This window comes from Pelophylax lessonae (genome assembly GCF_965119305.1).
Source record: "Pelophylax lessonae genome assembly, chromosome: 1".
Classification (NCBI taxonomy): Eukaryota; Metazoa; Chordata; class Amphibia; order Anura; family Ranidae; genus Pelophylax; species Pelophylax lessonae.
The window spans coordinates 146,828,260-146,850,684 of NC_138768.1; the positions used below are offsets into that span (position 1 = coordinate 146,828,260).

The 22,425-nt window shown below is 38.4% G+C and overlaps 1 protein-coding gene across 3 annotated transcripts in view; it reads left to right on the plus strand.

The window, feature by feature from the left end:
- The window catches only part of VCAN (versican), a 137,607-nt gene extending 115,942 nt beyond the window's left edge, over positions 1-21,665 (plus strand). For all 3 annotated transcript variants that reach the window (XM_082265379.1, XM_082265380.1, XM_082265381.1), the window contains 3 exons: positions 14,716-14,860; positions 18,160-18,342; positions 19,051-21,665. In XM_082265379.1, the coding sequence (XP_082121505.1) occupies positions 14,716-14,860; positions 18,160-18,342; positions 19,051-19,181 (459 nt within the window). In that variant the 3' untranslated portion in view covers positions 19,182-21,665. The remainder of the gene's footprint in view (positions 1-14,715; positions 14,861-18,159; positions 18,343-19,050) is intronic.
- Positions 21,666-22,425: the final 760 nt, after the last annotated feature.

The following is a 22,425-nucleotide window of genomic DNA, read 5'->3' on the forward strand; positions in this document are numbered from 1 at the left end:
TATGGCTGTATGACACTAGAGGGCGTTTCATTTTCCAGCAGCTGAGTGACCAAACAAATCTTTTATTTGTTTAGTTCCCAAAACAAAAAGAATCTTCACCACTGTGATCAATGATATACATAGAGGGGGGATTTCCAGAATCAATTACTTATAAATAAGTGAGTCTAACAGTGCCTTCCCAATTGGGTTTCATTTGTATTTGATTCACAAACAATTTATTATTGGATATAGTTTATTTGAAATATTTTAATTTATTACACTTGTACATATCACTTATTAGAACAATTTAGCATAGTGTAAGTGTACACTTAGCACTGGTATATGTGTAACATGATTGTATGACAATAGGGCAGCATTTCTCAACCCTTCTCAGTCAAGGCATCCTTTAAAATTATGGACATTCTCAAGGCATCCTTTAACCACTTCTGGACCGGAAGGTTTTACCCCCTTAATGACCAGGCCATTTTTTTGGAATGTGGCACTGCGTTACTTTAACTGACAATTGCGCGGTCGTGCGACGCTGTACCCAAATAAAATTGATGTCCTTTTTTTCCCCCACAAATAGAACTTTCTTTTGGTGCTATTTGATCACCTGTGCGATTTTTATTTTTTGTGCTATAAACAAAAAAAGTGTGACAATTCTGAAAAAAAAATATATATTTTTTTTCACATTCTGCTTTATAACATTCCCAATAATAAAAAATGTAAAAATCAAATTTTTTCATCATTTTAGGTCAATTTGTCTTCTGCTACATATTTTTGGTAAAAAAAAAAATTCCCAATAGGGTATTTTGATTGGTTTGTGCAAAAGTTATCGCGTCTACAAACTAGGGGAAAGATTTGTGTAATTTTTATTTGTTTATTTATTGTTTACTAGTAATGGCAGTGATTTTTAGCGGGACTGCGACATTGCGGCTGACAGATCGGACCCCTAACTGACATTTTTTAAATTTTTGGGGGGACCAGTGACATTACTACAGTAATCAGTGCTAAAAATATTCACTGTTACTGTAATAATGACACTGGCAGGGAAGGGGTTAACCCAGGGGTGATCAAAGTGCATGCCTAGGGTTTTTTTCTAACTGTGAGGGGGGTGGGCTTGTGGAATTAACACAGAGACCTGTGTTCTTAAATAGGAGGAACACAGGAGCTCTGTGCTGATTCCCGAGAGAACAACGGTCTGCTGTGTTTACAAACAGCAGACCACTGTTCTCTCTCTGCATGGGGAGCGATTGCAGTTGCCCGGCGGCAATTGCGGCTGCCAGCTCCCATAAGTCAGCTTCCCCGCTGGCTAATAGGGGTGCGCACGTGCCTCCGGCGGCGCACACCCCCAGGATCGCTCCCACGGATCGCTGTACAGGTACGGCGATTTGTGCAGCCGAGCCAGCCTGCTGCACTATATCGGCAGTGGGCGGTCGGCAAGTGGTTAAAATGATGGACGGTCTTAACCACTTCAGCTCCGGAAGGTTTCATTCCCAGGCCATTCTTTTGCGATTCGCCACCGCGTTACTTTAACGAAAAATTGCGCAGTCGTGCGACGCTGTACCCAAATACCAATTGATGTCCTTTTTTTCCCACAAATAGAGCTTTCTTTTGGTGGCATTTGATCACCTCTGGGTTTTTTAGATTTTGCGCTATATACAAAAAAAGAGCGACAACTTTGAAAAAAACGCCATATTTTTTACTTTCTGCTATAAAACATTCCCCAAAAAAATTTTAAAAATCTAATTTTTTTATCAGTGTAGGCCAATTTGTATTCTGCTACATATTTTTGGTAGAAAAAATCTCAAAAAGCATATTTTAATTAGTTTGCGCAAAAGTTATAGCATTTACAAACTACAGGATATATTTTTGGAATTTTTATTTATTTTTTTGTTTAGTAATGGCGGTGATCAGCATTTTTATAGCAGGACTGCAACATTGCGGCGGACAGCTCGGACCCCTAAATTACATTTTTTTACACCTTTTTGGGGACCAGTGACATTAATACAGTAATCCGTGCTAAATAATATGCACTGTTACTGTATAAATGACACTGGCAGGGAAGGGGTTAACACTGGGGGTTATCAAAGGGGTTAATGTATGCCTAAATGTGATTACTGACTGTGGGGGGAAGGGCTCTGTGACAGGCACAGAGAGATCGGGTTTTCAGCCTAGCTGAAACTCCTGATCTCTCCCTGCCTGTGTGACAGAAGACCCGCCTGCTTTGTTTACATAGGCAGGTGGGTCTTCTGTCAGTTTCTGTGACGATTGCGGGAGGCGGTCAGCAACCGCCTGCTGCTCTTCCCGTGGCCCGCCTCCTGCTGTGTCGCGCATCCCGCTGTGTCTGTGAGCCGAGCCACCCTGCTGCAGTATATCTGCGGTGGATGGTTGGCAAGAGGTTAAGGCACACCATCCTAAAATGTAAAAAACGATTCTACTAGTTTTACATAATGCGGCAGCATCAATGTTGTTAGGACGCCGGTGGCTAGAAGGTTGTAATGGTGCACAATAAAAAACAGTGGCTTTGTGTAACTAAAAGGCAGGCTTGATCCACCCACTGGCATGTATACATATTTGGGAAATTTTTAGGCATTTTGCCAAGGCATCTGTGAAGAAAACCTCAAGGCACCCCAAGGTGCCTGGGTACCCTGGTTGAAAAAGGCTGCACTAGCGGGTGTTTAATTTTCCAGCAGCTATATAGAAAGGGGAGGAGGGATGGAGGTCTTGAGGTTTGTAAAAGGTCAGTAATTCTTTTACTGTTGCCTGTGACTTCATGTCCCTGAGACAACAGAACACCCCCATCACAGGGCATCACAGTGACAGGAAGTAGGGGAAATCTTCCTAATGGAGTCAAAGACAGAAAGAAAAATATGAGAAGAATTTTAACTCTTACTCACTTTAACAAAAAAAGAAAAAAGAAAAAAAAAAAAGGCAAAAACGAAGGAAAAGAATACAGAAAAAGTGAAATGAGGGGGATTTTTCAACTTGAGTTATATAATATATTTTTGCTTTAGCAAGCATTTTCTTCATTTTAAATGAGTAAAACAGATGTTTATAGACCCAAGTCTCTTGCTGAAAATCAGTTACCTTATATGGTTCTTCAAATATATCCAAGTCCAGCAAACTATTTATATAACCCTCCAATAGAGCTCGATGCCCGCAAGAGAATTGTGTACACAAAGGAAAATCCTCGTAAACTGTGTCTCCTGCCTGGGCTTAACACTTTTATTTGTGATGTGCAGAGAAGCCAGCCATCCGTCTCCCTCACCTAATATCACCCGCCATTGTCTCCTTAGCTAGGGTCACTGGTCATTGGGACTGTCACATTAGTTAGATGCGTACAGACCGGACCCGTATCATTAAAATGGGATTATTGACGTATTACCTATATGAGGTACCACTAAATCCCGAAAGGTTGGACACAAGGACAGAGCTGATGCTTACTTAGCAAGGAAAAAAAAAAAAAAAAAAAACACTGGTTTATGGTTGAGTACATTTTTTTTTTTTTTTTTAGCATATCATTATTAATTAATATTTATTAATGCATTACGGTATTATTAAACAGAATTTATCTAGTGATCTACAAAGTATTTATTATACATAATTTATTTAGTGATCTACAAACTAAAGAGAGACAGTACAGCTTTTGTACACATTTCAATTCAATACAAAACATTTTGGAGGGCTCTGTTCAAAGGAGCTTACAATCTATAATATTGTAATTAGTTCCTAGGATTCAGATCAGGTTTTGCTTTCAGCCCTGTAATCCACTTCTTAATTTTCTCTTCTGTCTTGTTTGTCCCATTGGTGTATTTTCTGCTTCTTCGCCAAAATGTCCATGGATTCAATGATTTAAATGGTGTAAGTGCATGTATAGCCAATATTATATATATATATATATATATATATATATTTAGCTTTAAAAAGAAAAGGTAATGGTCAATGGTCTACCTCAGTACATTTTTTGATATCTGTATCGAGTTAGAAAGATTTTCCTTAACTTCCTGTCCCAAAAATGCAAAAGGAATCTTTACAAAGTGAAGGTCCTTGCTTTCTTAGGGCCAGTTCACACCAGGCATGTTTTGCGTGTGTTTCCCCCACCATGTTCAAAATGTACCTCCCTTGCGATCCGCTGTGGATGGCAATACATTGTTAACGACGCCCTCAATGCAGACCACAAACACAAATAATTTCATTAGCGCAGGGATGGGGTTCCGCTACTTTCACACCTATATGTGTGCATGTGCATAGATATATATATATATTTATATATATATATATGTGTGTGTGTGTATATATACCCCTATACAGAAGTTCAGATGTTATGCCTGCCTCCAAAGACGCCCAAAAAATGCCCAATAAACGCCTGCAACAAAAACGCCCAGGTGTGTTGTTGCAGGCGTTTATTGGGCATTTTTTGGGCGTCTTTGGAGGCAGGCATAACATCTGACCTTCTGTATAGGGGTATATATACACACACACATATATGTATATATACACATACACACATATAGGTGTGATAGGAGCGGAACCCCATCCCTGCAAAAAATTTCATTAGCGCAGGGATGGGGTTCCGCTACTTTCACACCTATATGTGTGTATGTGTATATATATATATATATATATGTGTGTGTGTGTGTATATATACCCCTATACAGAAGTTCAGATGTCATGCCTGCCTCCAAAGACGCCCAAAAAATGCCCAATAAATGCCTGAAACAAAAACGCCCAGGTGTGAAAGTAGCAGAAACCCATCCCTGCGCTAAAATTCTAAGAAAAATTATCTTTTTTTTCTGGTTCTGGACATGCTACAGAGCTGAAACTTCACAGGTACACTTTTTAGACCCACCAGACACTAAATCCAAAGAAATCTCTTTTTGTTTTCAATAATTTTTTCAATAATTGGCTCTCTATCAAAAACAAAAATTTTTAAGAACTTTTTTTTGTGTGATTATTAGTCCCTGGGGCATGACCCAGAACGCTAGGCACTTTTTAGGGGCATTTATTGGGTTTTAGGGCTTCAAAATTATGTTTTTTGATTACCGAAGTTTGGGTCCCATTGATTTCAATGGGGTTCTGGAATTCGGACCCAAACTTTCGGGAAGTTCTGGTGTTCTGGTCGAACCGAACTTTTCAAAAGTTCGATCATCCCTAGTCTCCATTGGAATATTTTCCCTATACTTTTTTCTGGTGAAAACTGTAATCCCCATCCCTTTCTGTCTCAGTGACAGTCATCTCTAGGACAAATAGAGGGTCCAATCTCCAGAGTGGGAGTCAGCAATAAAAAGCCGACAAGAGTTTTAGTTGTTCCCAAACTATAAAGAATTTAAAAAATAGGTTTTGGCTATACAAACTTTTTAATTCAGCCATCTACATGAGTGATGATTGATGTAAGAGTTCAGCTTTTTTTTTTTTCATTTTGTGCTTTTATTATCTTTAAGTCTGTGCTGTCACTCTACAGAGCACAATTTCTATCCTACTGAAACCATGTCACATTCTGACACAGTGTATCACTAGGACAAGAAGTAAGGAGAAGCCTTCCCAATGGGAACACACACAGCTATTTGGGTCCAACATGAGCCCCACTAAATTCACAGTTGGTTGCCCCATTGCCTTTGAATGTCAAAAAATACACTGACATCTAACAACATATGGTAATAAAACATAAAGTCAGAAACCTCATAAATGGTGTGCTGTTTTTCTCACATAGATGTGACATATATTTATATACTGTATACTGTACACACATTTATTTTACTTTTGAACTTTATGATGAGACCACAAGGTGGCAGTATTCCTCTCAAGCTGGCTTTCGGAATAGTCATTAGTGCATTTTTCATATAAAGAAATGTAACATGAACATCTTAGCTCCAAGGATTTAATGTACTTTAATACCATTATGACATCAAACAAAATGGTAATTTCCTCTTTGAACAGATAATATCGCACACAAATCATTACAGCCATATAAGGAAATAACATGCTTTAATCAAGGCTTTTAAAGCTTTTGCATCACTTTTTTTAATAAAGGTTGACAGATTCTGAGATTACTTTATTACTGTAGATAATGTAATTAGATGAAGTGCCTTTTACCTATGTTACGAGTGTCAGTTACTTCAAACGTGCCTTTACTGTGATTGCAGAGTAGATTCTTTCTGTGTCAACAGGGTGACCAGGTAGTGACCTTTATTTAATCATGTGAAGCGGATCCTGGCAAAAAAGTATTATTTTGTGTATTTCTATGAACTGCTAATGTGGCAGTTGTGTTATTAAAGGTAATCTGCTTATATCAGGCCTAGTCATAGATAATATTAGTGTGATTGGGCTGTGCTAGAAAACAAACATTACCTGTATGTACTGAAAGCTAGTCGCAGAACAAGTTCATCATCATTGCCCCAGGACCAGCATATGACACGCAGCCTTATTTATGGTGTGCATGAATTCATGGAACAATTAAATAAAGATAGACTGCAGGTAGTTATATTAGCAGTGCTCTAGAATGCATTTAAAGATTTCTGAAATCACACATTAGTTCTTTTTATAGTCCCATAGGAGGAAATTTAATAAAACTGGTGCCATTAAAAATCTCTTGCAGCTGTGCATGGTAGCCAATCAGCTTCTAACTTCATTTTGTTCAATTAACCACTTCAGCCCCGGAAGATTTTACCCCCTTCCTGACCAGGCCCTATTTTGCGATTCGGCACTGCGTTACTCTAACTGACAATTGCGCGGCCGTGCGAAGCTGCACCCAAACAAAATGTATGTCCTTTTCATTCCCACATATAGAGCTTTATTTTGGTGATATTTGATAACCTGTGCGATTTTTAATTTTTGTGCTTAAACAAAAAAAGAGCGACAATTTTGAAAAAAAAAAAAAAAAAAAACAATATTTTTCACATTCTGCTATATAAAATTCCCAAAAGAAAAAAATTAAAAAATCAATGTTAAAAATTTTAACATTTTAGGCCAATTTGTTTTCTGCTACATATTATTGGTAAAAAAAAATCGCAATAAGCGTATTTTGATTGGTTTGCGCAAAAGTTATCGCGTTTACTAACTACGGGAAAGATTTATGTAATTTTTACTGTTTTTTATTTATTTTTACTAGTAATGGCGGCAACCTGCAATTTTTTGAGGGACTGCAACATTGCAGCGGACAGATCGTACCCCTAACTGACATTTTTGACACTTTTGGGGGGACCAGTGACATTACTACAGTAATCAGTGCTAAAAATATGCACTGTTACTGTAATAATGACACTGGCAGGGAAGGGGTTAACCCTATGGGTGGTCAATGTATGCCTCATGCTTACTAATGTGTGTGTGTGTGTGGGGGGGTTCTGTGACAGAGACAGAGATCACAGGTTCAGCTATGCTAAATCCTGTGATCTCCTCCTGTCTGTCACTGAGAAGATCCGCCTGCTTTGTTTACATAAGCAGGTGGGTCTTCTCACAGTTTCCCTGACGATCAGGGAAGGGAGGCGGCAATCGCCGCCTCTCCTCCTCCGGCCCGACTCCCACTGTTTCTAAACACAGCAGGAGCACGCCGCCGAAATCACTAGGGGTCCAGCGAAGTAGGTCTACATCGCTGGACCCAGGGGAGCTGCACTGCCACAGTAGGATTAATGTGAGCAGTCGGCAAGTGGTTAAGCTTTGGCAATAAAACCTTGAAGCTGATTGGTTTCTATGCAGAGCTGCACCAGATTTTGCACTCTCCAAGTTTAGTAAATAAACCCCTATGTGTTCCACTTTAAAGCTGAAATCACCCACTCACATATATACAATTCAATTAGGATTTCCAGATACTTTGGGGTTGATTTACCTAAGACAAATCTGCTGTTCTCATTTCAAGGGAAGTTGTACTGTGCAGGGGAATTTTCTTCATAGCTTAGGGAATTTGGTGAAATTTCACTTTGCAAAAAATACCACATGCAAGGAAGGTAAAAAAAAACAACAACATTTTTGCTTGGACATGATTGAATGATGGAAGTTAACAAAGCTTCACCTCATTCATTGTGCATTGAGAACATTTCCTTGCAAAGTGCAGCTTCTCTTACAAATTGAACAGTCGGTTAGCTTTTAGTAAATCAACCCCCTTCTGTACAGAAGACAATGGTCATCAGGACAAATAATAAAAATGAATGTCCCCAGCAGAATCATATACAGCAATAAAACCAATGTTACAGCCCTTCCAAATTGTATCCAAAATATTTTGAAAAGTTTTAGTTCTACATACACTTTAATAACACCAACTTACACAAGTTGATATTTGACTCAAAACTTGCTATATAAAGGCTCTCATAATTACTAATGGGTAAGCACTGCTCACTGTTAGTGCTTTCAGGGGGTTTCCTTAAGTAAATATGTTGCCAGCACACCTAATCTTATCCAAAAGGAGTCACCTTTATTAATGTTCATTTAGTGTGTCATACAGCAAAGTGCAACATTTTGGAAACACCAGGGGTCTTGTCATCAGGCAAAATGACATAGTTTGTCACATAACTAATGGACCCCTGGTAGTTCCAAAACTTTGCTGTATGGCATGCATACAATACACGGAACATTATTAAAAGTGGTTCCTATTGAAGAGAATTAAAGTGTCCTGGAAACATATTTTTCATCGAATTGCTGTAGCACTATTTACCAGTTGCTCCAGCATCCTACATTTTGGTGTATAGCAGTCTGGGGTGTTACAAAGATATTTCTATGGTTTGATTTTAGCAATCTCCCTAATCTGTATGTGTCAGAGATGAGTGACTGCTTGTAGCTAAAAATTTCCATAAAAAATTGATCAATAACTATCAATGATGGCATCCATTTTTAGAGCCTTAGTCCTCAAAATGTCACTACCTTATGCATAGGGAGTGAATCTAGAATAGTGATAATTGAACCCACATACAAGTTTATTCCACTGTAAAATCAGATGAAACACTGTACATAAACCAAATACATCTTGGGGGTTAAGCCTTGCACTCTCCCATTGGGGCTTTAATGATAGGGAACAATGTATCCAGATTTGATAGGAATTAAATAGTTTTGTATAAAAACTGTTGAATCGATTGGTGCAATGTTCATCATCAGCACCTTAGCGAAACAGTAGTACTAGACTTAGCCTCTGAAATGTATAAGTATTGTGTACAGTCTTCCATCTGATTTTACATTTGGATAAACTTGTGTCTGGACTAGTGATCGACCAATATCGGTTTTTCGTTGCCGATACCGACATTTTGACCAATCCATATCGGTATCGGACGATATTGGCCAATATTTTCGTACAAAAAAAATGTTTTTATTTTTTTTATTTGATAGGTACTCTTGTGGAGGGATCTGGGGGTCTAAAAGACCCCAAACTCCTCCTCAGCACTTAAAAGCATTCAAAACGCCAAGTTTGGCTGTTTTGAATGCTGCTACTTTTTTGAATCTGGCGCCAGACAGTACCCGGAAGTGATGTCACTCATGACATCACTTCGGGGTTTTTACATGGAGACCTGATCAGAGCCAAATGTGGCTTTGATTGGGTCGGTGGCCATGCAAGCTGCCTGCCCGGGTCTCCTGGTGGGACGGGAGACCCGGGCGAGCCGCGGAAGGCGTGGGGGGGGGGCGTCCCCTCCCGCTCCTTGTAATGACAGCCGAGACGCTTCTCAGCAGCATCGGTTGTCATTACAAGAGAGCCGACCGTCTGCAATTGACGCCATTACCGGAGTGATTCCTCTAGCTGCAGGCATCACTCCAGTACAAGCACTTTCCTGAAATATCGGCAATATCGGTAACCTCCGGCCGAATCCGATATATCCGGGGAAAGTGCATATTGGCCCTCGATACATCGGCTTTGCCGATAATGGGTCGATCTCTAGTCTGGACCATAATATCATGGAGTAGTGCATGCCTTATTTCAATTTTCAACTGGCAAGGCATAATATAAAGACAGCTTTTTGGTTAATTTAATAGCCACATTCAGTTATGGTTTCTTAACTTTAAAACATTTGTAGCAGAATAAAGGTGTGTTCCTGTGTATTTGCTCAAATGTCTAAGGGAATTCATTTCCAATAGTACATTTTGTTTTGGGTGGAACTATAATTTAAACTATTTGTATTTCTTAGGTTAGGTGTAATTTGTAATTGGTTTTGTTCCCAGGAAGTTGCACCGTCTATTCAGGCTTTCTTGCCACATTGGGTTTACTTTTCTTTAAACTTTACACCTAGTAACAAACAATATTGTAAAGTAATTTCAAGGGCAAACATGATCAAATGTAACAGTTCCTGGAGCTCACCCAGAATTCTGATCAATGCCTTCAAATGCCTGACATCTAATCTCTAACAATAAATGCAAAGACTGCCATTTAATCTTGAACACACTGGATAAAAAAGAATATAGCTGAACAGCTCAATATTACATTTTCTGCTATTTGATGAAATATACTTTTTTCTGTTTTGAGCAGAGTGACTTCAGCGTTGACATTTAAGGAACTCAAATAACTTGCCTCAAACCAAAAAAATGCTGTGTCAAGGAGAATTCTCTGAACTGCTGTTCTGAGCTGGAGAAATTATTATGATAAACTATGCATTTTCAAAGAATATTTATGGCTGACTCCATAAAACTGCCATTTGCAATAATCTCCTAAAACATTATAATTTTTTTTTAGCATTGCCTCAGTTTTAAATAATTTTTGAAGGTCTTTGGTGTACATTTGTTCAGATTCTAGAATAAAGAAACATAGCGATTTTAGACCAAACCCCTCAAAATGTGACCCAACATATGAGTAGAATATATAAAGTGTTTTAGAGACCTGATCAGAGCCAAATGCGGCCAGGCTCCCTTTTTCCTTGGATATCCATTGGAAAATGCAAATAGAAAGGTTTCTTTTAAAACAACCTCCACAGCTACAGCTGTAATTCATAAATATTTTTATGTGAAGTGATGTTCAATAATCTATAGAAAACCTTGGACCTATCCACTTCCTTCACCGTCTCTCAATGGGACCAAGTCTTTACTTCTATTTATAAGGTTACACACTGTATCAATCATTGGAAACTGGCCCAAAAATGTTGCTGGAGAAAGATTTTCAAAATACTTTTGGAAATAACTGACTTCATCTAATCCATCCCTAGCAATTTTAACTCTAAGAATTGACATATATCCTACACATATGCTCATAGCTGTTACTTATGTACTCTTAACTACCAGAATCACAATTTCCAGATATTGGAAACAACAATAACGCTGACTGTTGAGTTGGTAAAAACCCACTATGTGTATGAAAAGTTATTAGCCCTCCAAAAACATTACATTTTTGGATTTTGTGGATCAGGCAGGTTAATACTCTGACAATGCCTTATCCTCTTGGTATGATCTTGTCCTTTGTTGACCCTGCACTCCTAGGGTCTCAATGCGCTGTTCCCTCTTTGACTTTAATTTTTGTATTTTTCATTTAGTTTGGTGTTGAAACTGTGTTCAGCCTGTGTTTGTATAAAACCTAATAAAAATACAGTGATTAAAAAAGAAAAAACTATATTATATATAATCTATAGAAAATAATCAGCTGATTGTTGACATAGAGTTACCAAACATAGTTATTATTTTCTACCATTCTTCACTGCTTTGATTTCCTCAGTATGGGGACATGCCACTGCTTTAACCACTTAAGCCCCGGAGGATTTGGCTGCTAAACGACAATTGCGCGGTCGTGCGACGCTGTTCCTAAACGAATTTGGCGTCCTTTTTTTCCCACAAACAGAGCTTTCTTTTGGCGGTATTTGATCACCTGTGCGATTTTTTGATCACGCGCTATAAACAAAAAAAGAGCGTCAATTTTGCAAAAATAGCAATATTTTTCCCTTTTTTTTATATGAAATTCCCCCCAAAAAAATGTAAAAATCAAAATTTTTTAACATTTTTGGCCAATTTGTTTTATGCTACCTATGTTTGGTAAAAAAAATCGCAAAAAGCGTATTTTGATTGGTTTGCGCAAAAGTTATTGCGTTTACTGACTAAGGGAAAGATTTTTGTCATTTTTGTTGTTTTTTTTTTAACGCGTAATGGCGGCGATCTGCGATTTTTTTTGCGGTACTGCGACATTGCGGCGGACAGATCGGACCCTTGACTGACATTTTTGACACTTTTGGGGTTACCAGTGACATTTCTACAGTAATCAGTGCTATATATATGCACTGTTACTGTAAAAATACACTGGTAGTGAAGGGGTTAACTTTATTTGAGAGGGAGGGGCTGTGTGTGTCCCTAGGGGCGTGATTCTAACTGTGATTGGCTGTGGCTTCAGCTGTATGCAGAGTGATCAACGGATCTACATAGTAGATCCATATGATCAGCTCTCATACAGAGGGGAGAATGACAGGCAGCTTGTTTACACAAGCTGCCTGACTTTCTCCCTCTCCCCCGCCGATCGCAGAGTGGCCGGCGGACATCGGGTCCGCCGGTCACACGCGCAGGGGGGTCCGTGACCACGCGGGAGCGCGCCTCCGGCGGCGCGCGCTCGCTCCCTAGACCCTCACAAGCTAGTGATGTAGCCCTACGTCACTTTGCCTGTGAGGGGCTGACCGCCGACGTAGATCGGCGTGCGGCGGTCGGCAAGTGGTTAAACAATTATTGTAACACTATTAAACTAAATAAATAAATAATATTAAAAAAATAGTTTAAAAGACCAGAAATAGAGAATGATCATATGACCTGTCAAAGTTAAGTGATCAGCCTCTCCTCCAATAACATTCTTTCTGCTGCTATACACCGTGCTCTCCATTTTAAATCATGGATTGTAGAGTGCATGATTTGCAACATTTACTCTCATTATAAATGTCTGCCAAAGTAGTGCTTTGTGTTCTGAAATCCTAAAAGATTTAAAATATCTGTGAGATCTACATTCATGGTAGGCAGGGAACCTTGTAAGCCACTAGCATTTGTACCTCAAATTACATTTTTACAGGTAATATGCAAAAAACTATGACCGTGCTATTGTGTGGCAAGGTTTTCAGATATTTTAGGGAAAGGGGTATTATTAAAAGCTTGCCAACCAGGGACAGATCTAGTGTCCCAAAAGGGGCCTTCTCTATTATAAGGATGTGTTCAATAAATGGATATATTTTTCTCTGTAGAATTTGTACCTTTATTTACTCCACTGCATCATATTTATTCTTAACATACAGATTATAGTTAAAAAAAACCCACTTAACTTTTGTATGAGTCACAAAACTAACACTAAATGTAATCATTAGGTCTAGAAACTGAAAAAAAAAGAGCTAAATTATATGTGGTACTTGTGTTATTATCTTTGAGATCATGGCTAAGTATCACGTTGGGAACCCTGCCAAGGTGCTAAGAGAAGATAAAAAATAGGGAATAGAAACCAAACTTGTTCTTAGAGCTTTTTGGCATTAACCTTGAGAAAAACCAAAGCCGTTAAGTCAAGATAAAGGTGTTTGATGATGTAATCACATCTGAAGTAATAAAATGTCACTCTTGGGCATGTTAAAAAAAACACGAATGCTCTGAAGCTTGCTAATTCTTAACTCTATAAGTAAAACCAGAGCTAGAAAGTAAATACAAAGTATTTTTCCTACTAACATATACTGATGATACCTCTGCACAGCTTATGTAGCTAAAAAACCATGACTGTCACACTTGAAGTAAACATAAATATCTGAGGACAAAATAAAAATTATAATAGCAATCATTATCATCATCATAAATTCTTTAGTAATAGGAACAAGTAAAGATTATACAGTATAATAAGTTAGTGCATACAGTCAAAGCAGGAAATTACATGTTAAACTATTCTGGATGGTTTAACCTGCGTTGATTATTTTTACTATATCAATAAAGTGGTTCTAAACCTAAAGTTTTTTTACCTTAACGCATCCTAGCAAAAAATGTTTAGATAGCAGAGTGGCCCCTAACTCCCTTCCTTTCCCCATACTTACCTGAGTCCTCTTTCAATCCAGCGCTGTACCCATCTGTAGAGGCTCTCTCCTTTTACTTCCTAGTCTCACAGGCTTTGCTGAGGCCTTTGGCTCCCACTGCAGTCGGTCAAATCCTGTGATGAAGGAGCTGGGGATGGGGCCAATTTGTGCTGTCTGTGTTCATGGACGCAGGCAGCACGGCTTTAGAGTGAACCGGCAGGTGTGCCCCCCAAGCCACATGCTATGGGGGCACATTTAGAAAAGGAGTAGCCAGAAGCGCTAGTAGGGGACTCGGTTAGAGGAGGTTGGGGGCCACACTGTGGAATTCCATTGCATAGAGCAGGTAAGTATATCATGTTTGCTATTAAAAAATACAATCACTTCAAGTATTGCAGAACTGAATTATGTGCTTGGATAAACTGAAAACATCTTAAGTGTTAAAGAAAAACACCAGCTTAGCGCCGGTTCACATACACGCGACGCTACTTCCCGGGGCGACCTCCGAGATCGCGGTGCGAGCAGCGCGCCGCGACCTCGGAGCGGCCGCCACGGACTTCATAACATTGAAGTCTATGGCGGTCGCCTCCTGGTCGCCCCAAAGAAGCTCCGGACCCTTTTTCTAAGTCGGAGCGACTTGTGTCGCTCCTATTAGAACGGGTCCGCAGCTTCCCTATGGGAGGCGACCTGCAAGGCGACCAGGTCGCCTCACAGGTCGCCTTAGTGTGAACGGGGGCTAATGGGACTAACTACTACTACCTATTGAGTACAAAAGATGTCCTAATTACTTATTCAGTAAAAATATATATATATTTTTTTATTTCAGCAATATGAAAACTGGAGACCAAACCAACCAGACAGCTTCTTTTCTGCTGGTGAAGATTGTGTTGTAATAATTTGGCATGAGGATGGGCAATGGAATGATGTGCCATGCAACTATCATCTCACATACACCTGCAAGAAGGGAACAGGTATTTATACCACTATCATTATAGCTAAATAGAACTATGGCCAGGTGATGGGCATTCAAGCATTTACAGTATGTATTTCTAACAAGCAGTACATAAGCTTTAAAACAAACCCTAACCTCCCTGGCGGTATGATTATGTCAGGAATTATATACCAAAAGCGGTACAATTTTTTTCATGGAAATTTGGCGTTATGTATTATAGGCCTACAATTCTTAGTAATTACTGACTTAAACTTGACCAAAACAAGACTCTAGTAGACATCCCAGATGTGATAAATTTGAAACACAAACACATGAATTATAATCTAATCAATAATATAATTTTATTATATAATATATAATATATATAATAAAATTATATTATTTATTAGACTATAATTCATGCATCATTATATATATATATATATATATATATATATATATACATATGTGTGTGTGTATATATATATATATATATATATATATATATATATATATATGTGTGTGTATATAGGTATATATATATATATATATGTGTGTGTGCATATATATATATATATATATATATATATATATATATATATACATATAATCACATATATACACACATATATATATATATATATATATATATATATATATATATGTATATACATATATATATATATATGTATATACATATATATATATATATATATATATTCACATATATATATATATATATATATATATATATATATATATATATATATATATAATATAAATGTGTTATGTGTTTGTGTAACGTTTGAATTTCCCTCCCAGTTCCGCTCCCATGCAGCATTGCTGCTGCAGGGAACGGAACTAGGAAGTCATCACACCGACGGACGAGCGGCGGGGATCTCGGCTGGCGGTCACAGCAATGAGAGATCATCGCTGGATCGCCAGGAGAAGGTAAGAGACAGCGCTGCGCGCTCTGCACATCCACCCCGAGCGTGACTCGGGGATACCGATCCTAACCTAAAAAATCCACCCCGAGTCACGCTCGGGGATACCGCCAGGGAGGCTAATTTCTGTAACTGCAGGCACTCTGGAGCAATTCATTCTCCTAATTAACTAGCCCTCTTAATAAACTAAAGCAATAAACTACAATCCTTCTGATCACTGGGTCAAAACTTTTATCAAGCAGGTGACTGATTTTGAGCTAGGTACTGACCCAGCTCCCTACCTGCTACATCTTTCCCACCTATCTAAAAGTAGATATGAAAAGATGATGCCAATTCATCTTATCAATGCGGCTAAGGCATGCATTCCGTCACTCTGGAAACTGGAGACTCCCCCAATGCTCACTCGGTGGTTTTCAAAGATTTCGTCACAGATTGCAGGTAAGGGCCAGTCACAGCAGCCCTTTACAATAGGATCAGCTGATCACATGTAAACAGACTTGCTGGTTATCGGCAGTCCTTTCCTCCCACGCTGTGTCTGTAGAAGGAAAGAAGAGCCGTTAACTGGCAAGACTGTCAGGACATTGTTTACACTGATAATCACGGCACTGATTATCAAGTGCATTGATTATCAGTGCAGCCCTATCAGTGCCCATCAGTGCAGCCTATCAGTGCAGCCTATCAGTGCCGCCTATCACTGCCACCTATTAGTGCTTATCAATGCCACCTAATAGTGCCACCTATTAGTGCTCATCAATGCCACCTATCAGTGCCCATCAGTGCCACCTATCAGTGCCACCTATCAATGCTCATCAATACCACCTATGAGTGCCCATTAGTGCAGCCTATCAGTGTCGCCTATAAGTGCTCACCAATGCCGCCTATCATTGCCCATTGGTGCTGCCTATCAGTGACCATCAGTGCCAATTATCAGTGCTCATTAATGCCGTCTTTCACTGCCTATCAGTGCTGCCACTCAGTGCCTCCTCATCAGTGCCTCCTCAGTAGAACTCTGACCTGAGAATGTCTCTTTCATACAACCCAGAGCCTGCACTGACAGTTCCCCCTTCCTCGAACAGATAGGAGAGGAGAGAGACAATCTGCTGCTTCTCCTCCTGCCCATCTCCCCCTGTGTGCACCTCAGGAAGTGTGAAGCCCAGCAGCTGAATAATCAAATTAAGCTGCATAACTTCACACTTCCCATGGTGCACACACAGGAGAAGGGTGGGAGGAGAAGGAGCAGATTGGCTCTCTCCTCTCCCATTCGTACAAGGGAGGAGGGATGGGGAATTGTAAGTCCAGGCTCTGGGCTGTATGAGAGAGATGCTCTCCATTTAGAGCCCCGCAGCCAGCAACCCCGCTGGGGATCCCTGACAGTGGCGGAATGCCAGGGCCTGGTTGCAAGTGCGACCTTTGCAAATCTAGTAGTACCACCACTGGTTTGTGGGACTCTGACACCCAGGGCCTTCCCTTTTTTTCCCTGCTGTAACTCTTGTCAGTCTCTCTTGCTTCTCTGCATGACCTATCTTTCCTCCTACCTTCCCTCAACCCCATAAAATGTTAGTTTTTTTTGCACGGAGGAGGGAAATGGTCTGTGGTGGTTTGTTTGATTTTTATCAATAGCAAGACCTTTCTGTGACACAAACGTGTTTTCATATTACTGTTGCCTATGGATTCTCAAATTTGTTTTGTCACTCCTGAAGTTTGTTATTGCTAAAAATCTTTAAATAACAAATTCAAATAAATAAACTAAGGCAGCCAATACATGAGTTCGTTTTTTTTCCAGACGGTTGAACGAAAAAAACTAACCCAATTCCCCCCTCCCCACACTTGATGTAGATGGGGAAATCCTCCCTGCTGAGCTATTGCATTTTAACAGAGGGGGAGCAGCGCAAAAATCCAACAGGGTGATGGTATCAGGACAATATCCCCCCGGACAATATGCCCCTGACAATATCCCCCCGGACAATATCCCCCCTGAAAACATCCCCCTGGACATAATCCCCCGGGCCAGCATCCCCCTGGGCAATATCCCCCGGGAGATAGGGTTAGGGTTAGAGGGTTAGGGTTAGGGTTAGAGGGGGGATATTGTCTTGGGGCATATTGTCCAGGGAGGATATTGTCTGGGGGGATGTTGTCCAGGGGGGATATTGTCCGGGGGGATATTGTCCTATAATCAGGGTGATTGTACAGAAGCTGATCCATAGATCAACCTCTGTTTCAACCACCATGTCCACACATTCATCAAAAGTCGTCCGGTCCCTGCTGAACCGAATTTCGTTACTAGCTTAATTGTTGCTACTTTTTATCAGCTGCAACTCTGAAAATTAAATGAAATGAGCAAAAGGCATGTGACTGCAAAGGAAATAATGTGATTTACTTTTTTTTTTTCTCTAAGTTGCCTGTGGACAGCCTCCTTTGGTTGAAAATGCAAAGACTTTTGGAAAGGCAAAACCACGATATGAAATAAACTCCATGATTCGGTACCACTGCAAAGATGGCTTCATTCAGAGGCATATGCCAACTATACGATGCAGAGGTGATGGAAGATGGGACCTTCCTAAGGTTACATGTCTGAAACGTAAGTATTCTCCTATTTATACATTGACATTGGAGAGATCGCTTTATTAACAAATAGAAAATGAGCTAATAAGATGATAGTTTCTGTTTCTAATGCCATTTTAACAGATAATATTATTTACAGTAATACACATTCAGTGCATCACACAGTATCATATAGTAGAGTATAAGAAAAAAACAATCTCTTTATTTGGCATCATGCCGCACTTTATATCATTTTCTTATGCAAATAATTTTGTGAATCTGTTCCAAAGTTTCTTACCTGGAGATCCTGCCAGTAACAACAATTGCTGTTGCAGGCTGACAGCTCTGTGCCACTGCCTCTCAATTAGCAGCAGCTTTTTCTGCCTGCTGTGCAAACTCCTTCAGTTGGCTGTTGAGCTGCCTATCTGATAGACAGCCCAATGGCCAATGGCCCTGAAGCCTCGTACTCAGCATGTGGACAATGCTGCTAATAATTGTGTTGCAGTTCTTTAGTGTTGTCAGCAGTAAATCCAGGTAAGAACCTTTGCAACAGATTCACAAAAATATTTTCAACTGTATACAGTGTGGTATGATGCCAAACATAAAATAAATGAAGGTTTTACATATCATTTATTGTTATTATTTGTAAGGTATATTCTTCTGATTAATTCATGTATACAGCATGGATAGTTTTGTACATGTATCGAATACAAAAGTCATCTTTCATCTTCTTTTATGTTTTTAGCTTCTGCATTCCAAAGGACTTATTCCAAGAAATATTACTACAAATTTAGTCCACCTGAGATGAGGACTCCACTGTATACGCCCAAGCATCACCATCGTTGGAGCAGGACTTGGCAAGATTCACAACGCTGAGTATTCCCAAATTATCATCAATGGACATCCTAACTGCCAAAGTCCTGCATTTCAGTGCCTTTCACTAGACTTAAACAAAAAATATCTATCTGATCCAGGACTGGACAATGGCATTCTAAAGACCACCAAGAAAAACAAGAGTGATTTTTGAATTCAAGTGTTAATTATAGGGAACTAAAGCAGCATATAAAATTAATTCCAGCCAAAATAGAACATTTAGTTTATGTCACCAAGGCGAACAGATATTGTATTAATGCAAGCTTACATTAATATTTAAACAGCTTGAGCCTAGCTTGGATGTTATTTGTAAATAAGATGATTTAAATATGTTTTCTAATCATGTATATAAAATTTAAGTAATCGAACTAAAGTCAGGCATATTTAATAAAGGCTTAAAGACTAAATCACTAATTATGCAAATAATAGTTGGCTGAGGCTGAAGAAAAAAAAAAAAAAAGAAAACTTGGTTGAAAAAGTGCCAGATGAAGATATTGTTTTCAAAAGGTACATCCTTTGAACATCTGTGCCATGTAACATTTTTGTGTTGTGGAAAAAAAAAAAAAAACAATTAAGGGAACAACATTTCCACATTATGGGGATCAAGAATTTTTTTGTCAACTGCAATAACAATAATGTTAATATTCATCCATGACCACTCAAAAAATGGACTTGTTGGATGAATTGTTCTTCATTGTGTAAGTCTGTAGCTTTTTTTTTTTTTTTTTTAGAATTTATACTGCTAATTCATGCAGAGTTTTTTTCTTTTGTTTTTGCTAAAAGCCACAGATGCAAACTCAGACCTGACATGGATGCACCATTTTTCTGCATCATTTTCTACATACAGCTGCATCACTTTTTTGATGCAAGTTTTTTTACAATGATGTCATGACTGCTGCACAAATAGATATAAGGAACACAAACTCAGTCAGTTTTGATTTTGCATCACAGAAAGCTCTCCTTTTTTTTTTTTCACGAGCGGGAGAACATTTTAGTGTGTCTTCAACACACACACACACTACATGGTGTAATTTGAAGGTGCATTTTACAATTTTTGTAAAAAAAAAAAAATTAAAAAAGTAAATAATTTTGTATATATAATCATTTTCTAGTTTTTTTTTAAATGAAATTTTGAATGTTTATTGATAAACGCGGCAGCTGTGAAAAGTACAGATACAAATATAGGAAGCCATACTGATTTTCTTTGTTTGCTGCTTCCTTGCCGACAATAATTTTTAAGCATCAGTATGTCATCTCTTGTTTTATGAGCAAGTGGGGAATATATTTGAAATACTGTAAGTTTACAAGAAAGTAAATTCAGGATAATTATTCACTTGAAATAAATATGTAGTATCCATTTTGCTTCTGGGTGATGTCCCAAAAGGCACATGACATTTAGGAATGGTTCGCTTTCAATAGTGGTTCAGTAAAAATGAAATGTCAAAAAAAAAAAAAAAAAATTATAGGTTTAAGTTATTTTCTCTTTTGTTAAAAAAGTGTGCCACAATGTGGGCAGCCATTTTACAGTGAGCTGATGCTCATGTAAATTCAGCCTATCCATTTACTATGAACCATTGAAATGACCAGACATAGCCAGAAACTGCATAATATTATTATCCCATAAAATGGCTGCCTTCTATGTGTGTAGGTGATTTGTGCACTTTAAAAGAGGAGAAAGAAGCATTGTATTTCCTACGTAAAGTATTGTGTCTGTAATGTTCACATTACTTCATTCAAGAAAAACAAATTGTGGAATCTATTGAGCAAATGAACGAATGTAAAGAAAATAAACATTTCTATAAAAATACATTTGTGTGTATATTTCAAAGTTACAAGTCAAAAATCGAATCAAACCTTATGTTTTGTCTAGTCAATTTATTAAATGCTAATACGGTGAAATTTTTGGAACATTCACAGTTTCACACTTAGAGAGTGCTGAGGCACATCTTTAGTTGCTCCTGTTCAGATGACCAAATAATTTCCTGTAATTATCCAGCTGAGTTGTATATGTATAAACTGATGTTTAGATGGAAAATAGTCACTTCATAAACTTAATAAAATGAAAAATAGGTAGTATGGCTTCTCAGCAAACAGTACTAATAAGTTATGCCATTTAATTTAATATAATGAAAGGAGCAGCTTCTTTTAGCAACCAATAAGAAACCAGCTATCATAAATCTGGTTGTGCCAAACTAATGACAGCTACAATCTTATTTGTTGCTTTAAAGGGCTGCAGGTCATTGTTAATAGCAGTGTTATTATTACATAAGGCCCTAGTGTGATTGATGCATTCCTATGACTGCTGCACCTTGTGTTATTATACTTTGTACTTGACAGCAATGCACCACAGTGTTGACCTGTATGTTTTTTTTTCTACTATTACAATGCACATAATACTTTTTTCTGTATTTATATTATTACTTGTATAGTATATAATGTGAACCTTTGGGTATTTGTGAAAGAAAGACTAAATCTTTGTAACTTTTATATCTGCTTTTGTTTCACCAAAGAAACTTTGTTTTGTTTGCTAGTCTATCGTTTATAGTGTTTTATTTATTCTAAATTTTTTGGAATCATTTTATAAATAGTAAAATGTCACTATAGAAAAAGAATAAACAGTGAAATGTACATGTGTCTCACACAGGTATCATGCAGCTCTTAAGTAGGGAGAGAATCAAAGTAATTAGGTACTCACAGTATGCCTTATGACTTACTGATTATCACCGAATGGATTTGCTGCACTTTCTTGGTTTACTCATCAAGGGTTTCCCTTACACCCCAAGTCACTGGAAAAATATGTTTTCTTCTGAAAAACGGTTTAGAGCTCAACATTTCCTTATTGTGCTGTACTGTATTGTCAATTTCTACTGCATCCAGTCTCTTTGCCCAATTGACCTCCGGAAGATTTACCCCTCTTCATGAACAGGCCGTTTTTTTGCGATACGGCACTGCGTTACTTTAACTGATAATTGCGCAGTCAAGTGACACTGTACAAAAAAAATAAATAAAAACAATGTCTTTTTTTCCAATAAATAGAGCTTTTCTTTTGGTGCTTTTGATCACCTCTGCGTGTTTTAAGTTTAACTGCTTACGGGGCGGTTGACAAGTGGTTAAAACTTCAAAATGATGGAAGCAACAGAATCAGAATTTTGTCCTGTCGTAACATTTATAGAAAATGTAAGAACTGGAAGTTCTACTTCATATTGATTGTATTTCTCATAATGCCATGTGGTGCAAAAAAAAATAA